General features: G+C 44.9%; 1 protein-coding gene across 3 annotated transcripts in view; it reads left to right on the forward strand.

Annotated features, from left to right (window-relative positions):
• The window catches only part of Myo5b (myosin VB), a 314278-nt gene that overhangs the window by 287374 nt on the left and 6411 nt on the right, over positions 1 to 20493 (forward strand). For all 3 annotated transcript variants that reach the window (XM_085833555.1, XM_029472031.2, XM_021150180.3), the window contains exons 33-38: positions 3877 to 4028; positions 5537 to 5626; positions 8246 to 8396; positions 9622 to 9907; positions 11460 to 11634; positions 13523 to 13603. In XM_085833555.1, coding sequence (XP_085689681.1) covers positions 3877 to 4028; positions 5537 to 5626; positions 8246 to 8396; positions 9622 to 9907; positions 11460 to 11634; positions 13523 to 13603 — 935 coding nt within the window. The remainder of the gene's footprint in view (positions 1 to 3876; positions 4029 to 5536; positions 5627 to 8245; positions 8397 to 9621; positions 9908 to 11459; positions 11635 to 13522; positions 13604 to 20493) is intronic.

A 20493-nucleotide genomic window follows, 5' to 3' on the forward strand; every position in this document is an offset into this window, starting at 1 on the left:
GCTCCTGCCTGCCACATGCATCTCTGCAGCTGCAGTGGCTGCAATTCTTCTTTCTCTGGAGAAGTTCAGGTGGGCAAGAGTGCTTTGGCAATAGATAGCAGTGCAGGCTTGTCAGTAACTGTGCCAAAAGTCATTCCCTCCCCTATTGTGTATAATTCTCCCAGCATCTGTATCAGTAGGCACTATGCAAATCCCAGCTCCATATACTGAGGTCATTCTTGGAGCTGTCCCAAGTCACAGACAGAGTGGATAAATATTGGGTCAAGGATTCAAACGTCTTCTAGTTACAGTTTGTTAAGTGCTGTGTAACCCAGCACATATAAGTGTGGTCTCTGGAATCGCAGAGCCTCCATGTAAGCAAGCTTGCCCCTTTTCTCCCTGGACATGTAGTTGAGGACCAGTGTTCTTGTGTGTGACACTATGTTGTGAGTGTTAGAGGCTCAGTATGTGGCCCAGCAGCTTTGGCTGCTCCAGGAAAGGCAGACATCCTCCGGCTTGGTCCTCAGGACTACAACTCCCATTACCCACTTTCCAGCCCCTGTAGCTTCGGAACGCCTCCTGCCCATGGGGTCACTCCTCATGGATGCCCAGTTAGGAGGTCCGAGTCCCACTTGCAGGTTGTTGAGGCCTGTGTGACGATAGCTTTCTGTAGAGCTAGTCGCAGATGCCACCTTCAGGGATGGCATACCATTCTCATGGGAGCCAGTGTCCTTGCTAACCCTGGTCTCCATCCTTCCTTAGCCTCATCGGCCATCAGTAAGCCTCCTGTATGCTCCATTCTGCAGAGCCAGGAGAAAGAAAAACCTTAGAGGAGAGTCCTGTTTGGCAAAAGGAAGATTATCTGGTGTCTAATCCTGTGCTGCTGGCTCTCTTCTCTGTGATACTGTAGTGTCCCCATCTGTCAGACAGGGTGGTGGGACTGTCCCTGCCTTCCCAGCATGTGAGATAGAGCCAGAGAGCACACTGCAGGGCTTTCTCACTTAAGGAGTTGGAACTGAAGGTAAAAATCACCCTCCCGGGCATTAAGAGCCCCGCTGAGTACAGGGCCTAGGCCAAGAGCACAGAAGGAATAGTACATGATTTCTGCCAGCGTGCTTGCCCTTTGGTTGTCTGACTTGGGCATTTTGAGTAATTTGCTGGTGGTGGTTATGCTCCGACAACTATCTGTGACCTATAACGAGCAAGCCTTCACCCTGTGGAGAATGTGAAACACGAAGTGTGCAACATCTGAGCTACATATAAAGTATATATCCTGAAGAGCTGAATAGGACTCTAAATTTTATAACTTAAATGTGTGTGAGTCAAGGCTACTTCCTGCTCTGACTGCTTACATGGCTCTAGGTGATCACTTCCTACCTACATACCAAGAAAAGAGTAGGGCGTTGGTGGCGCACGACTTTAATCCCAGCACTTGGAGGCAGAGGCAGGAGGATTTCTGAGTTCAAGGCCAGCCTGGTCTACAGAGTGAGTTCCAGGACAGCCAGGGCTACACAGAGAAACCCTGTCTCAGAAACAACAACAACAACAAAAAAAAAAAAAAAAGGCCCAACCTTGGCAGAGTTTCAGGGGAGGTAATAATTTAAAAAAAAAAAAAAAAAAAAAAAAAGAAAGAAAAGAAAAGAGTACCTCGTCATCTGCCCTTCAGACCACCCCAATAAAATGCAATCTTTCTCCTGGATGAACATTCCTGGCATTCTAGAGCCAAGAGTCAATCTGTAACCATTTATTGAACATAGAAAATGCCAGGATGTTAACCGTGTGTTAACAGCCAGAGTGTTATGGCCTGTAATTAACACTAACTGGAAGGATAGATTTGAGAGAAGGATGTAACCTATATATCAACTAAAGGTGCATGCAGCCCAGGCCACCCCAACCCTGATCAGCCTTGACAGATGATTTAAGGATGCTGCTGATCCAGGTAGAGTGAGAGGCCTTCCCATTTGTGAGTTCCAAGCCCAGAGAGTTTGGGGGGCTTGGTTTTGCCAGGATAATGAGACTAAAGATTGCTAGAGCCAGAGCTACAGTGAGGTACGAGGCCCTTTCCCACCCACCATCTTAACCCACACCAGGACTCCCCTCTGCTCTGCTCTCTTCATGACTCACTGCTTTAAACCTGGCTCCTTGGCTCTCCAGAATACTAAAATCCATCTATCTGACAGTCTCCTAGGGATGTTAGGAAGGGAGGGGCAAGGAGCTTGAGTTCAGCACGGAGATCTGCCTGCCTCTGCCTCTGCCTTTGCCTCCTGAGTTCATAAGGAGTCACCATCCAAGGCAGGGAAAAGCGTAGGGGAGAGGAGCTGGAGAAAGGGCAGGGGGCCAGACTGAACATGGCTTCCACCATGTGGAGGAGAAGGCAGAGCAGCAGTGGGCTGCTGGACCAGTTCTACTGTGAGTCATTGGGGCAAGTGCTGCCAGGTACTCACTCCAAACTGACGGCTCTCTGCTGTTCAAATGTGCCATCTGTTGCTGTAAAACACTGTGCCCACTGTGATTGTACTCTACCACGAAGAGAACTCAAGGCGGGAACCTGGAGGCAGAACCGAAGCAGAGACCAGGGAGGAGTGCTGCTTACTGGTTCTTTCCCTGTAGCTTACTCAGCCTGCTTTCTTATGCCAGCCAGGAGTCCACCCAGCATAGCGGGGCCTCTCACATCACATACAGAAACACACTCAGCATGGTGGACTCTCCCACACCATTCACTGATCAAGAAAATGCACACACACCCCCACACCCACAGGCTACTCCACAGGAAGTATTTTCCCAGTTGAAGTTCTCTCTTCCCAGATGACCCTAGCCTGTGCCAAGTTGGCAAAAAAACTAAGCATCACACCCATGGACCAGAGATGGTTTCAGCCCTCCCATCCCTTGGCCAACTGGCTATCATTGGGAACACAATGATTTGCTCTCAGATACGCTATTGCTAGATTCTCCTGGTACTAATTAATCTTCACATATCAAAGGATCCACTGTGCCCAGTCAGAAGCTCGAGTGCCAAGAAATGGAGGCATTCTCACCCCATTGCATGACCCGGATTCTATTTACAGCCCGCCCCTAGCTGTAAGCACCTTCCTGAGGACCATGGCATGAGTTTGTAACTGTGGCCCTTTCATCCATGTGGTAGATAAATCACTGGGAATCTGTTTGTTTTACTGCTGCAGTACAAGCGCCTAGGAATGTGGGGTGGGGTGTTTGATTTTGTTTATTTTGATACATAGTTTCTGACCTGAAACTCTCTATGTAGAACAGACTGACCTCAAACTCACAGAGCTTTGCCTGCGTCTCCCTCCTGAGTGCCGGGGCTAAAAGTGTGTTCCATTACACCTGGACATGCCATACTTTTGCTTTTGACCAGTGTCTGCAGCTGCTGGTGCCAGGGTGAATGTGCGTGCAGGCTGCTTATCTGTTGCTGAGATAAGATACCAGGACCTAAAGCCACTCAGAGTTCCTTTGGCTTACAGGTCCAGAGGGCCAGAGTCCATAAAGGCAGGAAAGGTGTGGCCTCAGGCACCTGAACAGGAATCTGCCTGACCCCATTTCATCTGCACACAGGAAGCAGAGAGAGCAAGCAGGAAGTAGGGCAAGGCTATAAACCCTCAAAGACCACCCAGAATGATGCCCTTCCTCCAGCAAGGCTCCATCTTCTCTTGGTTCCGTAACTTCACCCCAAATAGCACCAGTAGCTGGACACTAAATGTCTCGATCCGGGAGCCCATAGGGGCTTCACACTACCACCGTTTAACTTATTCCTTGTTCAAGCCCTGTGAGGAGTAAGATTCCTAGATGAGCTACAGAGAAATAATGCAGACATTTCTTTTTGAGACAAGGAATCCGGACAAAGTGTTCTAATAGATCTAACTTACCCGTTATTGCTTTTAGACCTGAAGCCTCAGATGCTGTCGGGCACCGTGCCCTGTCTGCCCGCATACATACTCTATATGTGCATCAGGCACGCGGATTACACCAACGATGACCTCAAGGTACACTCGTTGCTGAGCTCCACCATCAACGGCATTAAGAAGGTCCTCAAGGTGAGTAAGCAACCCAGTTCCCAGCAGCCCTAGCAAAGCGGGCACCTCCTTTGCGTGTCTGTATCTGTGTTCTGCCAGTTATCTGGGATGCCTGTGGGTTCTCTGAGCAGGGTCAGGTCTGCAAATGTCAGGAAGCACAGAACTCCATGTGGGCCTGCAGCAACCTCCCTGCTGAGCCTGGTTTTCCGGGAAAGCCTGTCTGCCTGCTAAGATAGATGCTATCGAGGTGTGCTACCTCCCTCACCATTCCAGGGGGCTGAGGCACACGATCCTGGCTGGTGGCACAGCAGAGCTGCTGCTGCCACCATTCATAGGTTTACAAGGTGAGGTAGACTGAGCCAGAACAGGGCTGCTCTTAGTGGCGGGGGTAAAACCCGCTCACAAATGCTACCTTCAGGCACAAGATTCTTATGGGATGTATGTAGTAGCAGCTGCTTGCATTGTTGGCTAGCCTGTTTGGGGGCGAGGCATTCTTACAAAGGAGCTGGAGTCAAGTAGTAGGAGGAGGGCTTTAGAGGGAGATTAGACCTCAGTGACAGTGACAATCTTACGTCAGACACTGATTCAGATTCTCCCTGACTGACACTGCTGCTCTCAGGAGGCAAGCCACCCCCAAGAGCCCTGAAGCCAGGCCATGTCTGGTCCCTGAGCCTGTGATTCCTGATCTGAGAACAAGCTAATCTTAAGCTTCTGGCTGCAAGCCTTTGGCAGCTGCCCCACCTTCCCTGACTCGCTACATACAGACGTTATCTGCTAATTGCCGTGAAGTGTATCATGCACTTGTACAGGCTGATCGCTCTCTAATTGGTGTCTCTGGCCTTGACCTCTTTTACAAGCTCCAGCTGGAGTCTAAGGCAGCCTGGGACTACAAATGCCCCTTCCTTAGGGAGGCCTCTGTAGCTCTGAGCTAGATTAGCCTGTTCTGGCCCATAGCCTCTGTGGTCAGCCTTGTTTTATCATCGTGGCTCATAGTCATTGCTATTTAAGTAATGCCAGATAAATAAATCTACAGAATGGGCTCTGAGAAGTCAGTGGAAGCGTTGCAGAAACTGGATAGATCAAGTTGCTAAGCAGCCTTGGCCACTTAGTTTATTGCCACTGACCTGAGCATCAATGGGACACCAACCTTGCATAGTGCAGAATCAGAGTTGGCCAGTCCAAATTTCAGACCCAACTGGAGCCTGGTGCTGCTGGACCCAAGCATCCTTTGCACCGCTCAGCTTCACCATCTTCATTCATGGGAGTCAGAGAGATCTTCCCATGTGCAGGGCCATACATCACTCATCAGGAGACTGAGGAGTGACTCTGTCTGTGCCATCTCAGGGACTGGAGGAACAGCAATAACCGCTCAGCAAAGATTATCTTTGCTGGGACTGGAAAGCCGACTGGGTACATTGGGCTGCCCAGGAATGCTGGGTAACACAGGAAACGCAGGAAGAGAAAGGCACTGGGGACATGTGTCAGCCAATGGGAGACCCTCAGCCAGTGCTGTGCTTTTCCTTTCGCAGAAGCACAATGACGACTTTGAGATGACATCATTCTGGTTATCCAACACCTGCCGCTTCCTTCACTGTCTGAAGCAATACAGTGGTGATGAGGTGAGGAGTGGGCAGAGCATCCCAAAGTGGGTCCCATTTCATCTACTTGCAGTTTGGGGTGCTATGGGTCCCCCTTAGATGATGGGTATAATAAGGTCTGTGAGGTACCTGCTGGGACCTCAGATTGTGGGAATGCCTTTCTTTGCAAGACTGGGTTGGGGCGCAGGTGAGTCTGGGCTTCAGTGGGCTCGAGAACTCTGAAAATAAATCAAGAGATAGAACAGGTATGGAAATGAGTGCATTTAACCACACAGGGCCAGAGAGCCTCTCAACCTCCCTAGGGGACCCTTGGGACGTCGTATCTCTAAAGCTGTCCCAGAGGAGTCCTATCAGTGAAGACTGGGAGAAAGGTCGAGTGTCTGGTGTATGCAGCTGTCGCTTGGGCTCTGTACACTTCAGAATAAAGATGCCACCAGAAGAGACATACCCCTAGGCAGAACCGCATGGTACAAACTGATGTCAAGGGCCAGCTTCTCGCTTCCAGCTTAATTTGATTCCATGACCAGAGGCTGTCATTTCGTGTTCCACTCTGGATCTTTTCAGTCCAGCTTATCTAGAACTCGAATTCCTCTCATTGGGGGGATTACCACCTGCCATGCTTCAGTGTGGTATCTTCAGCTTCATGGAGTACGGTACACAGTCCAGTTTCCCCAGAGCCTCCTGCCTCCCACATCCCCATGAGGTCTCGACTCCTCGCTCTCCCCTGTTCATACATCTCACCCTGCCCAAAGTCAAGGAGTAGCAAAAGTTAAAACAGTGCAACAGCATTTTAAAGTTTTATTCTATCCCTTGTGCCATATAAGATAGGAACGCTCTCCTCCTGAGCGCAATGGACTAAATCTCCACCCCAGTCATTCATCTTTGGAATGTGGCTTGACCCTACCTCCCTTTAAGAATTAGAACTTGAGTTTGGGCACTTGCTTTTACTATGGAAGGGATGGTAAAGGTGGAAGACACGCCCTTGGTGTCAGACTGGATGCCTTCTGTTCCCTGGGAGCACTTTCTGTATGGAAGCACTTTCTTGGCATTTCCTTAAGGTCCCTGCTTTACAAAAATGTCTTAGTTTCGTTTGTGACAAAATGCCCTGACAAAAACTTAATTGAGATAGGGTTTACTTGGCTCACAGATCCTGACCATCTGTTGTAAGAAATCAAGGCAGCAGAAAGCTGAAGCTAGTCACCTTGTATCCACGCGGAGAAGCAGAGAGCAAGGGATAAATCCAGGCCCATAGTACCTGGCTCCCTCTCTCCTTTTCATCAGTCTCGGGCCCAGCCATTGGAATGGTGTAGTCCATATTCAGGGTGTGTCTTCTCACTTGTCTGCCAGATGATCCTAGACCCTTGTCAGACTGACATTAGCTCTAAGCACTGTTACTAGCTACTATGTATTCCAACAGTGTTATAAAAGGGCAAGACCACAGGCTCCATGACCCCGATCTGCTCCTTATACTTCTGTTCTTGGGGGTCAAGATTTGAACCACATTGTAACTGACTCTGTGTAGTCTTAAACAGCAAGGAGCAGCAAAGGACCCCATCTCTTAGCAGTCGCAGTCCCTCCTGCTTCCGTCCATTTTCATATTAAAAATTGCTCTGTAATTTGAGAAGGGCCACAGGTTAAGGAATGGCTGCCTCTTTGACAGTACTGATCTTTTTTGGCTGCTGTTAATCCCTCTTGGCCTGAATAAAAAGGACCTCGGAGCTAGGCTCAGGGGCGCATGCCTTCAACCCCAGCAGTTGGTAGGAATAGCCCAAGTTTGAGAACAGCCTAAATGATGCAGCAAGATCAACTCAAAATAAAAAAGATAAAAATAAAGAAGCCTTGGCTACAGGGGTCCTTGTGATGTTAGTGCTTGGTCCAGATTACATGTGCATCCCAGTACAGCCGGCTAAGAGGATAGTGCCCTCCCTACCATTTCTGCCCATCCATTAACTGATAAAATGACAAGAGACTGTAGATGTCTCCTCCAAACAGAACCTGGCCTATGTCATATTCCTGTAAGGCCCTGTGTCACCTAAGATTTTAGGGAAATCTGAATGCAGGTAACACCAAATAAGCATCCAGAAAGCTCGAATCCCTCCATTATTTTTTTCTGATTTGGGGTACTCAATATAAAGAACTCTATTTTGAAGATCCAAATGATTTAGGCATATATATATGTGTGTGTATGTGTGTGTGTGTGTGTGTATATATATACACACACATATATATATGTATATATACATATATACATATATGTGTGTATGTATATTTTTTATAATTATATATAATTTATTATATATTATAATAATATATATAAATTTAATAATTTTATATATATATAAATTTATGTATATAAATATACATATATATTTTTTTAAATATATATACACATGTATATATACATATATACATATATGTATGTATATATAAATATAATTTGACTTGTCTGTCATGAGATTTCCATTTCTTCAAGGTCCAGGGCCATCCCAAAGGTCCCATGTTGTCTAGAGCATTACATGTGTAGGGAAGGCCTGAGTGTGGAGCCCGGCAAATAGAAAGTTGTTAAAGTGCCCAAGCCCAGGAGGTACATGGAGCCCGGGAGCCCCCAGAAGGTTATTCACGCACACCTTTCCTCTTCAGGGTTTTATGACACAGAACACTGCGAAGCAGAATGAGCACTGTCTCAAGAACTTTGACCTCACTGAATACCGCCAGGTGCTAAGCGACCTTTCCATTCAGATCTATCAGCAGCTCATTAAAATTGCCGAGGGCTTGCTACAGCCTATGATAGGTAAGCTGGAGCTGCACCCGTCTCGGGGTCTGGAGGAGAGGAGGGCTGTGGCAAGTTTGCCTTGCCTTTTGGGAACCAAGTGTGACTAGCCTTCCTGGGGAAGGCACGAAGTTGTACACATTGTGCTTAAGACTTGGGGAATTTTCAACAGCATACTATAAAGCACGATGCCAGCAGAGTGAGGTGGCTTTCCTTAATGGTTTTTTTATTTTTTTCCTGTAAGTAATTTTCACAAGCTATATAATGGTGTGAGTGCAAACACAATGAAGACAGCCTCTTCTTGCCAGGGAGGTGCTTGTGGATCAAGCTGCAGGAAGCACGGGGCAATCCTATTTACTTACTTTGTACACAGCAATGAGTGCACTTGAGTGTTGACCGTGAAATCAGAATGGAAAGAACAATTGTATTGTAACAATTGCATTGTAACAATAGACTGACACATGTTTGTCACTCAGTGCTCCATGAAGGCAGAGGGAGAGAAGTTAAACCTGGACCTGTGTAATGGCATCTCCAGGTCCTCCCAACACAAACAGGCTGAGTGAATTCCCAGAAGGAGCAATCCAGGATAGTTCCTGGGAAAAGTTTCAGACCAAATCTTCCATCCTGTCGAGTTGTCTTTTAAGGTCCTTCCCACATAGAAGAAGAACTGATACATCGAGCTGGATATGTTTCAAAACTTAAACTAATTATGGTTGATTGCACCATTTCCCAAGTAAGACCTGGGTTCAAATCCTGGTGCTGCCTCTTCCTAACCGCATTCCTGTAGCCAAATTATGCAGTTTCTTTAAGCTTCCTTTTGCTCATTGGTAAAGTGGGTAGTGCCTCATAGGGCTTCTGGCTGAATGGAAGAGGTCCAGTCCATAACCTGGTACATAGTTAAATGCTATTGAATAAGGGTGTTGAAGCAACTGACCTAATAGTTACATGGTGCCGGGCCTAGAACCAACCAGAGTTGGCTTAGTTCTTAACTTTGGATACTTGACAGAGGTAGTACAAGGTACAGCTAGTACACATCCATTATTTTCGTCCAACCACCAATGAGTTTAAGTACATTATGTTCCCTAGTTAATTTGGAAATCCACCAGATTCAAAATCCTTTGCCAAATGTATTGAGTCCCTGCATATGTTGGCCCTGTGCATGTCTGAATGGCTTCGTTGACCTGAGTGGCCTAACAGCAGAGTTTTGAGGGGAACATACAACCTTCTAACCATGCCTTCCTTCCAGTTTCTGCCATGTTGGAAAATGAGAGTATCCAGGGGCTGTCTGGTGTGAGGCCCACTGGTTACCGGAAGCGTTCCTCCAGCATGGTGGATGGAGAGAATTCGTATTGCCTGGAGGCCATCGTCCGCCAGATGAATTCTTTCCATACAATCCTGTGTGACCAGGGCCTGGACCCCGAGATTATCCTGCAGGTGTTCAAACAGCTCTTCTACATGATCAACGCTGTGACTCTTAACAACCTACTCCTGCGGAAAGACGCCTGCTCCTGGAGCACAGGCATGCAACTCAGGTGAGAGGGTCACTCAGGCCAGCACACAGAGACCTGGAGTGGTCATCTGTTAACCTGCTCTGAGCTCTCAGTGTGTGTGCACTCATCACTGCCTGCCAGAGTTCTCTGGATTCTTGAATGAAAACACACACGTGTGCACACACACACACACACACACACACACACACACACACATGTAACCTTTATATTTTGATATGTCTTAACTGTTCAATGGCTGGGCCGCTCCTGAATCTCCGTGTGGCTAACACACTCCTCTCTTATATTCCTGAGTTAATATTTGCTGAATCTGTATCTTACCTCTCCAGACCCAATCGGGGGAGTGCCCCCTGGGGCCATTTTTCCTGTTTCTTACATGTCAGAGGGCTCCTGCAGCTCTTAAGTCTGATCTCTCAAACTTCCATCCTGACAATTTTGCTCCTCCTCCTTCCCTTGACCCGGAAATCTGAAAGTCCCGCCTTCATCTCCCTGCCCAGCCATTGGCTGTTAGCAACTTTATTGACCAATCAAAAACCAATTGGGGACAGGGACCCTCAGCATCTGGATACTAGATCCCCATGTGACTTGGGGAGCCAAATTAAGGAGAAGCATTAGAACCACTCCCCAACAGAGACTGAGAGTCCCAACACAGGCTGGGGTCAGAACACAGGACAGCTGCCTTCAAGGTGAAATCCACACCTAACTGGTAGCCTTTCCCACAACTGTATGATTCAAATCCTCCACTGCCTTATTAATTCGTGAAGTTCACTCAGCAATGATGCTCAACCTAGCTTAAGAGATGCTCGCCAGATACCTTTTAATTAAGACTAATGCAATGTGGCCAGGCCAGTGAGAAAGATGGGTGAACTGGGAGTTATCAAGGCTGTCAAGGAAATGTGAATGGTTGTAAATTAAATCAAATTATAATTCAGAATGTTTAATGCTTCCCTCTCTGTTAATCTATATAGACACATTAGGTATTCCTTCTTTTCTTAGTTTTAAGTATGCATTCTATTATTCATTCTTCACTCAATATAAGGCTACTGAATGCTAGGCACTTTGCCAAGTTTCATGTATGCATGTAGGAGTAGTGGTGCATACACATGTGGGTGAACATGTGGAGGTTAGAGGACAGCTCAAACATGCACATTTAAACAAACAAACAAACAACAAGCTCTCATTGGCCTGGAACTTACCAAAGTTGTCTAGGCTGGCTGGTCAGCAAAACCTGTTTCCCCCTCCTCAGCCCAGCACCTAGATTACAACTGTGTGCCACCTCACCCATTAGTGGTTTTGTTGTTTGGTGTGTGTGTGTGTGTGTGTGTGTGTGTGCATGCATGTTTATGTATGAGCCTCGGGATCAACCTCAGGCCCTCTTGCTTGCAAGGCAAACATTTTACAAACTAAGTTATCTCCCTTACCCCACTTTGCAAGCTTTGAACCACATGAGACAACTGAAGTAAGGGCATTGAGGTAAGGGCACTGTCACCTGCACAGCACAGCAGGCGCTCCCTCCCCCACACCCCTCCCCATTTTCACCCCAAGAATTAAGGCTTGTTCTTTTGCCTTGGCTCAGGTACAACATAAGTCAACTGGAAGAGTGGCTTCGGGGCAAAAACCTTCACCAGAGCGGAGCAGTTCAGACCATGGAGCCCCTGATCCAGGCAGCCCAGCTCCTCCAGCTGAAGAAGAAAACCCACGAGGATGCTGAGGCCATCTGCTCACTGTGCACCTCCCTAAGCACCCAGCAGGTACGGCGGTTCAAGACCAGCGCTGGCCCTTCCTGTCTGTCCTTGCCTGCCAGCAGTTTTCTAAGGGGTGCACTTCCAGCCCTGATGACACAGTCCAGATTTGCAACTGATAAGATGAACCAGAGATCGCTTTGGTTGTAAAACCCGACGTCAGTTTCCTGTAACTTTCTGAGCCTTCTTTTTTTATTTTTAATTATTATTTTATATAAATGAGTACACTGTCGCTGTCTTCAGACACACCAGATGAGGGCATCAGATCCCATTACAGATGGTTATGAGCCACCATGTGGTTGCTGGGAATTGAACTCAGGACCTCTGGAAAAGCAGTCAGTGCTCTTAACCACTGAGGTATCTCTCCAGCCCCTTTTTGATCCTTCTTGTGTGCTAAGTTACAAGACCCACAAACCTTGATAACAAAATAACATGTGCTATGTATGATGTGTGTGTATGTGTGTGTGTGTATGGAGGTCAGAGGTTGACTGGGATGAGGAGGTTCTCCTACTTTGTGAGCTCTGGAATTGACCTCAGATAACCAGCCATGGTTGCCGGAGTCCTTATGCAGTGAGCCATCTTGCTTGCCTCATGTCACACCTTTTTAAAAACAATTCCAGATAGTTCCTTACCTAGAATTTTTTTTTTCTGAATCTATCAACATGAAGCTGATTGCTTTCTTTATATATTGTCTTTACAACTGTAATTTTTATTTGGCCATATTTTTTTTTTTTTTTTTTTTTTGGTTTTTCGAAACAGGGTTTCTCTGTGTAGCCCTGGCTGTCCTGGCACTCACTTTGTAGACCAGGCTGGCCTCGAACTCAGAAATCCACCTGCCTCTGCCTCCCGAGTGCTGGGATTAAAGGCGTGCGCCACCACACCGGGCTTGGGCCATATTTTAAGACTCCATTTATATCAGTTTTAAATAAAGCCTTAGCAATCTAACAGTACTTAAATATTTTAAATTCCTCTCCCCATAATTGTATTTATATAGTATAATTTGATTGTAGACATATGACTAGTCTATAAAGAGATAAGCCCTAGATCTTGTCTTTGATCACAACTTCTTAGAAATTGGTCACAGATACCAATAAATGGGAACTAGACTCTCCCAATCAAATGCATATTTTCCCCAACAAATACCTTTGCAACCAACCAAACTCAGTAAGGCGAAGGGCATATGTTTCTCCTCCCTCCCAACTCCTGGGACGAACCTGCAAACTCTTAAGAAATACACGTTCTTAGTTTTCCAGCTCCCCGTCCCCCAGTAAATGTCTCACTTCTGTGAGCTTGCTTATTGCCTGTCCCTGGCCTTGCACACAGTATGGTACTTACACCAAAATAGTTGAGGGGCACACAAAAGACTGTGTCTGGTTAAGAAGAAAACTCTTACTTGTAAATGAATTTCCTTAAGGAAGAGGGTGGGAGATGGTGGTTAGGTGCAGTCAAGAAAGCCCTCTCTCAGCCGGGCGTGGTGGCGCATGCCTTTAATCCCAGCACTTGGGAGGCAGAGGCAGGTGGATTTCTGAGTTCAAGGCCAGCCTGGTCTACAAAGTGAGTGCCAGGACAGCCAGGGCTACACAGAGAAACCCTGTCTCGAAAAACAAAAAAAAAAAAACAAAGCCCTCTCTCATACAAGATCTCCTGAAGAACCTTAAGCCACCGGCAGGAAAGAGGCTGGGGCTTACAGATAGGAGTTTTCTGAACTCATACATAAGCCACCAAGCCTAGGGAAAGGGTGGGCATCGAGGATATGAGCATCAGACAGGAGCTCAAGCCTCACAGGGTCAGCCATGGGCCTGACCACACACCTTGAGGGGTCTGTCCAGAGTCTTAAAAGTCAAAATTGTCTTCAGTTTATCTAGTTCTGTACTGAACTTTGCTTTCATTCCAACAGATTGTCAAAATTTTAAACCTCTACACTCCCTTGAATGAATTTGAGGAACGGGTCACAGTGTCCTTCATACGAACAATCCAGGTGAGTCCTCAAGTGTTAACTTTATGAAGTCTTAGTCAAAAGCTAAAAGGGCATTGAAAATGTGGGGTTTAGCCTCTTCATAAATGCTGGCTACACTGTGTAGAAAACCTTGCATTTGTAGGCTTCCTGCTTAAATGTTTGGGAACCTTAGCATCCACAATAACATTGACTGCACACGCAGGAAACTTAGTATCTATAGTAACATTGGTTGCACACACAGGAAACTTAGTGTCTATAGTAACATTGGCTGCACACACAGGAAACTTAGTATCTATAATAATGTTGACTGCACACATGCAGATGGTTGGCCTTATTCTTGCTTCACAGCTCTTAGACTCAAGTGCCTCGTTTTCTAGGAACACCTTGCTAAATCAAGACACTAGGTGGAATTGACAAGGGAGCCCCACCCATGTGGAACCAAGAATGCTCTGTTCTCTTAGACTGCAATCTGAACTCTTAAGTCTCACCTCTGGTAATTACAGTGTTTACCCTTGGGAATTGGCAGGAAGAAACATATCAAAGCATGTGTACATTTAGATCCTTCTTGAGATGTGAGCTTTAAACTTAAATCTGAGCTTCCTCAAGCTGAGCCCAAAGAGGCTTGGGTCCAGTGGAGGGCTGCCTTGTGTGACAGTGGCTGACAGGAGCTGACTACAGTAGTGACTCACAAAGAAGGACTCCTTTCTCCGACAGTTACATGTAGGGGATACATGGACATTCACATGTATTAGCCAGCTCCAGCCAAGGATAGGAAGCAGGGGAGCACAATCAGAAGAGGAGTCTGGGGGAATGGGGGGATTTATCAAAACTGTGAAAGACGCGGGACCTAAGACTGCATTAGTTAGAGAAGCAGAAAACCGGCCTGAGTAGGGCCACAGGCCTCTTCCAGCCTGACCAGCACCGGGGTAGCTAGAGCACAGGGTCGGCTGACACCCGCCAGCTACCCACGACACCCGCCACAGGATTTTGAGACTTCTGGTGAGTGGAACACAGCTTCTGCTCCAGTCCAATCACACGGGACCTGAGACTGCTTTGGTTGGGGAGGCAGAAATCCGGCCTGAGTAGGGCCACAAGCCTCTTCCGGTCAGAACAGCACTGGGGTAGCTAGGGCGCAGGGTCGGCTGACACCCGCCAGCTACCCACGACACCCGCCACAGGATTTTGAGACTTCGGGTGAGTGGAACACAGAGTCTGCTCCAATCTTTAAACAGTGACAACGATAACAACTAACCCCAGAGATTACCAGATGGTGAAAGGTAAACGTAATAATCTTACTAACAGAAACCAAGACCACTCACCATCATCAGAACCCAGCACTCCCACTTTGCCCAGTCCAGGGCACCCCAACACACCGGAAAAGCTAGACACGGATCTAAAAGCATATCTCATGATGATGGTAGAGGACATCAAGAAGGACTTTAATAATTCACTTAAAGAATTACAGGAGAACATGGCTAAAGAGTTACAAGTCCTTAAAGAAAAACAGGATAACACAATCAAACAGGTAGAAGTCCTTAAAGAAAAACAGGATAGCACAATCAAACAGGTAGAAGTCCTTAAAGAAAAACAGGATAACACAATCAAACAGGTAGAAGTCCTTAAAGAAAAACAGGATAACACAAACAGGTAGAAGTCCTTAAAGAAAAACAGGAAAACACATCCAAACAGATGATGGAAATGAACAAAACCATACTAGACCTAAAAAGGGAAGTAGACACAATAAAGAAAACCCAAAATGAGGCAACACTGGAGATAGAAACCCTAGGAAAGAAATCTGGAACCATAGATACTAGCATCAGCAACAGAATACAAGAGATGGAAGAGAGAATCTCAGGTGCAGAAGATTCCATAGAGAACATCGGCACAACAATCAAGGAAAATGTAAAACGCAAAAAGATCCTAACTCAAAACATCCAAGAAACACAGGACACAATGAGAAGACCAAACCTATGGATAATAGGAGTGGATGAGAATGAAGATTTTCAACTCAAAGGACCAGCAAACATCTTCAACAAAATTATAGAAGAAATCTTCCCAAATCTAAAGAAAGAGATGCCCATGAACATACAAGAAGCCTACAGAACTCTAAATAGACTGGACCAGAAAAGAAATACCTCCCGACACATAATAATCAGAACAACAAATGCACTAAATAAAGATAGAATACTAAAAGCGGTAAGAGAAAAAGGCCAAGTAACATATAAAGGCAAGCCTATCAGAATTACACCAGATTTTTCACCAGAGACTATGAAAGCCAGAAGATCCTGGACAGATGTTATACAGACACTAAAAGAACACAAATTCCAGCCCAGGCTACTATACCCAGCCAAACTCTCAATTAACATAGATGGAGAAACCAAAGTATTCCACGACAAAACCAAATTCACACATTATATCTCCACGAATCCAGCCCTTCAAAGGATAATAACAGGGAAAAACCAATACAAGGACAGGAACCACGCCCTAGAAACAACAAGAAGGTAATCCCTCAACAAACCTAAAAGAAGACAGCCACAAGAACAGAATGCCAACTTTAACAACAATAATAACAGGAAACAACAATTACTTTTCCTTAATATCTCTTAATATCAATGGACTCAACTCCCCAATAAAAAGACATAGACTAACAAACTGGCTACACAAACAAGACCCAACATTTTGCTGCTTACAGGAAACTCAACTCAGAGAAAAAGATAGACACTACCTCAGAATGAAAGGCTGGAAAACAATTTTCCAAGCAAATGGTATGAAGAAACAAGCTGGAGTGGCCATTCTAATATCTGATAAGATTGACTTCCAACCCAAAGCCATCAAAAAAGACAGGGAGGGACACTTCATACTCATCAAAGGTAAAATCCTCCAAGAGGAACTATCAATCCTGAATATCTATGCTCCAAATACAAAGGCAGCCACATTCATTAAAGAAACTTTAGTAAATCTCAAAGCACACATTGCACCTCATACAATAAAAGTGGGAGACTTCAACACACCACTTTCACCAATGGACAGATCATGGAAACAGAAACTAAACAGGGACACAGTGAAACTAACAGAAGTTATGAATCAAATGGATCTGGCAGATATCTACAGAACATTCTATCCTAAAACAAAAGGATATATCTTCTTCTCAGCACCTCATGGTACCTTCTCCAAAATTGACCACATAATTGGTCACAAAACAGGCCTCAACAGATACAAAAATATTGAAATTGTCCCATGCATCCCATCAGATCACCATGGACTAAGGCTGATCTTCAATAACAAAATAAATAATAGAAAGCCAACATTCACGTGGAAACTGAACAACACTCTTCTCAATGATACCTTGGTCAAGGAAAGATTAAAGAAATTAAGGACTTTTTAGAGTTCAATGAAAATGAAGCCACAACATACCCAAACTTATGGGACGCAATGAAAGCATTTCTAAGAGGAAAACTCATAGCTCTGAGTGCCTCCAAAAAGAAACTAGAGAGAGCACACATTAGCAGCTTGACAACACACCTAAAAGCACTAGAACAAAAGGAAGCAAATTCACCCAAGAGGAGTAGACGGCAGGAAATAATCAAACTCAGGGGCGAAATCAACCAAGTGGAAACAAGAAGAACTATTCAAAGAATCAACCAATCAAGGAGCTGGTTCTTTGAGAAAATCAACAAGATAGATAAACCCTTAGCCAGACTCACTAGAGGGCACAGGGAAAGCATCCTAATTAGCAAAATCAGAAATGAAAAAGGAGACATAACAACAGATCCTGAAGACATCCAAAACACCATCAGATCCTTCTACCAAAGGCTATACTCAACAAAACTGGAGAACCTGGATGAAATGGAGAAGTTCCTAGACAGATACCAGGTACCAAAGTTGAATCAAGATCAGGTTAATGATCTAAACAGCCCTATATCCCCCAAAGAAATAGAAGCAGTCATTAATAGTCTCCCAACCAAAAAAAGCCCAGGACCAGATGGGTTTAGTGCAGAGTTCTATCAGACCTTCAAAGAAGATCTAATCCCAGTTCTTCACAAACTATTCCACAAAATAGAAACAGAAGGTACTCTACCCAATTCATTCTATGAAGCCACAATTACTCTGATACCTAAACCACAAAAAGACCCAACAAAGATAGAAAACTTCAGACCAATATCCCTTATGAATATTGATGCAAAAATCCTCAATAAAGTTCTTGCTAACCGAATCCAAGAACACGTCAAAACAATCATCCATCCTGACCAAGTAGGTTTCATCCCAGGGATGCAGGGATGGTTCAATATACGGAAATCCATCAACGTAATCCAGTATATAAACAAACTCAAAGACAAAAACCACATGGTCATCCCGTTAGATGCGGAAAAAGCATTTGACAAGATCCAACACCCATTCATGATAAAAGTCTTGGAAAGATCAGGAATTCAAGGCCCATACCTAAACATGATAAAAGCAATCTACAGCAAACCAGTAGCCAACATCAAAGTAAATGGTGAGAAGCTTGAAGCAATCCCTCTAAAATCAGGGACTAGACAAGGCTGTCCACTTTCTCCATACCTATTCAACAATGTACTTGAAGTCCTAGCCAGAGCAATTCGACAACAAAAGGAGATCAAAGGGATACAAATTGGAAAAGATGAAGTCAAAATATCACTTTTTGCAGATGATATGATAGTATATATAAGTGACCCTAAAAATTCCACCAGAGAACTCCTAAACCTGATAAACAGCTTCGGTGAAGTAGCTGGATATAAAATTAACTCAAACAAATCAATGGCCTTTCTCTACACAAAGAATAAACAGGCTAAGAAAGAAATTAGGGAAACAACACCCTTCTCAATAGTCACAAATAATATAAAATATCTTGGCATGACTCTAACTAAGGAAGTGAAAGATCTGTATAATAAAAACTTCAAGTCTCTGAAGAAAGAAATTATAGAAGATCTCAGAAGATGGAAAGATCTCCCATGCTCATGGATTGGTAGGATCAACATTGTAAAAATGGCTATCTTGCCAAAAGCAATCTACAGATTCAATGCAATCCCCATCAAAATTCCAACTTAATTCTTCAACGAATTAGAAAGGGCAATCTGCAAATTCATCTGGAATAACAAAAAACCTAGGATAGCAAAAACTCTTCTCAAGGATAAAAGAACCTCTGGTGGAATCACCATGCCGGACCTAAAGCTTTACTACAGAGCAATTTGTGATAAAAACTGCGTGGTACTGGTATAGTGACAGACAAATAGACCAATGGAATAGAATTGAAGACCCAGAAATGAACCCACACACCTACGGTCACTTGATCTTCGACAAGGGAGCTAAAAACATCCAGTGGAAGAAAGACAGCATTTTCAACAAATGGTGCTGGCACAACTGGTTGTTAACATGTAGAAGAATGCGAATCGATCCATTCCTATCTCCTTGTACTAAGGTCAAGTCTAAGTGGATCAAGGAACTTCACATAAAACCAGAGACACTGAAACTTATAGAGGAGAAAGTGGGGAAAAGCCTTGAAGATATGGGCACAGGGGAAAAATTCTTGAATAGAACAGCAATGGCTTGTGCTGTAAGATCGAGAATTGACAAGTGGGACCTCATGAAACTGCAAAGCTTCTGCAAGGCAAAAGACACCATCAATAAGACAAAAAAACCACCAACAGATTGGGAAAGGATCTTTACCTATCCTAAATCAGATAAGGGACTAATATCCAATATATATAAAGAACTCAAGAAGGTGGACTCCAGAAAGTCAAATAACCCCATTAAAAAATGGGGCTCAGAACTGAACAAAGAATTCTCACCTGAGGAATACCGAATGGCAGAGAAGCACCTGAAAAAATGTTCAACATCCTTAATCATCAGGGAAATACAAATCAAAACAACCCTGAGATTCCACCTCACACCAGTCAGAATGGCTAAGATCAAAAATTCAGGTGACAGCAGATGCTGGCGAGGATGTGGAGAAAGAGGAACACTCCTGCATTGTTAGTGGGATTGCAAGCTTGTACAACCACTCTGGAAATCAGTCTGGCGGTTCCTCAGAAAATTGGACATAGTACTACCGGAGGATCCCGCAATACCTCTCCTGGGCATATATCCAGAAGATGTCCCAACCGGTAAAAAGGACACATGCTCCACTATGTTCATAGCAGCCCTATTTATAATAGCCAGAAGCTGGAAAGAACCCAGATGTCCCTCAACAGAGGAATGGATACAGAAATTATGGTACATTTACACAATGGAGTACTACTCAGCTATTAAAAAGAATGAATTTATGAAATTCCTAGCCAAATGGATGGACCTGGAGGGCATCATCTTGAGTGAGGTAACACAATCACAAAGGAACTCACACAATATGTATTCACTGATAAGTGGATATTAGCCCAAAACTTAGGATACCCAAGATATAAGATACAATTTGCTAAACGCATGAAACTCAATAAGAATGAAGACCAAAGTGTGGACACTGTGCCCCTTCTTAGAATTGGGAACAAAACACCCATGGAAGGAGTTACAGAGACAAAGTTTGGAGCTGTGATGAAAGGATGGACCATCTAGAGACTGCCATATCCAGGGATCCATCCCATAATCAGCTTCTAAACGCTGACACCATTGCATACACTAGCAAGATTTTGCTGAAAGGACCCAAATATAGCTGTCTCTTGTGAGACGATGCCGGGGCCTAGCAAACACAGGAGTGGATGCTCACAGTCAGCTATTGGATGTATCACAGGGCTCCCAATGGAGAAGCTAGAGAAAGTACCCAAGGAGCTAAAGGGATCTGCAACCCTATAGTTGGAACAACATGATGAACTAACCAGTACCCCAGAGCTCTTGTCTCTAGCTGCATATGTATCAAAAGATGGCCTAGTCGGCCATCACTGGAAAGAGAGGCCCATTGGACT

The sequence above is a fragment of the Mus caroli genome, unplaced genomic scaffold, assembly GCF_978045245.1.
Source record: "Mus caroli unplaced genomic scaffold, Mus_caroli_1 scaffold_19, whole genome shotgun sequence".
Classification (NCBI taxonomy): domain Eukaryota; kingdom Metazoa; phylum Chordata; class Mammalia; order Rodentia; family Muridae; genus Mus; species Mus caroli.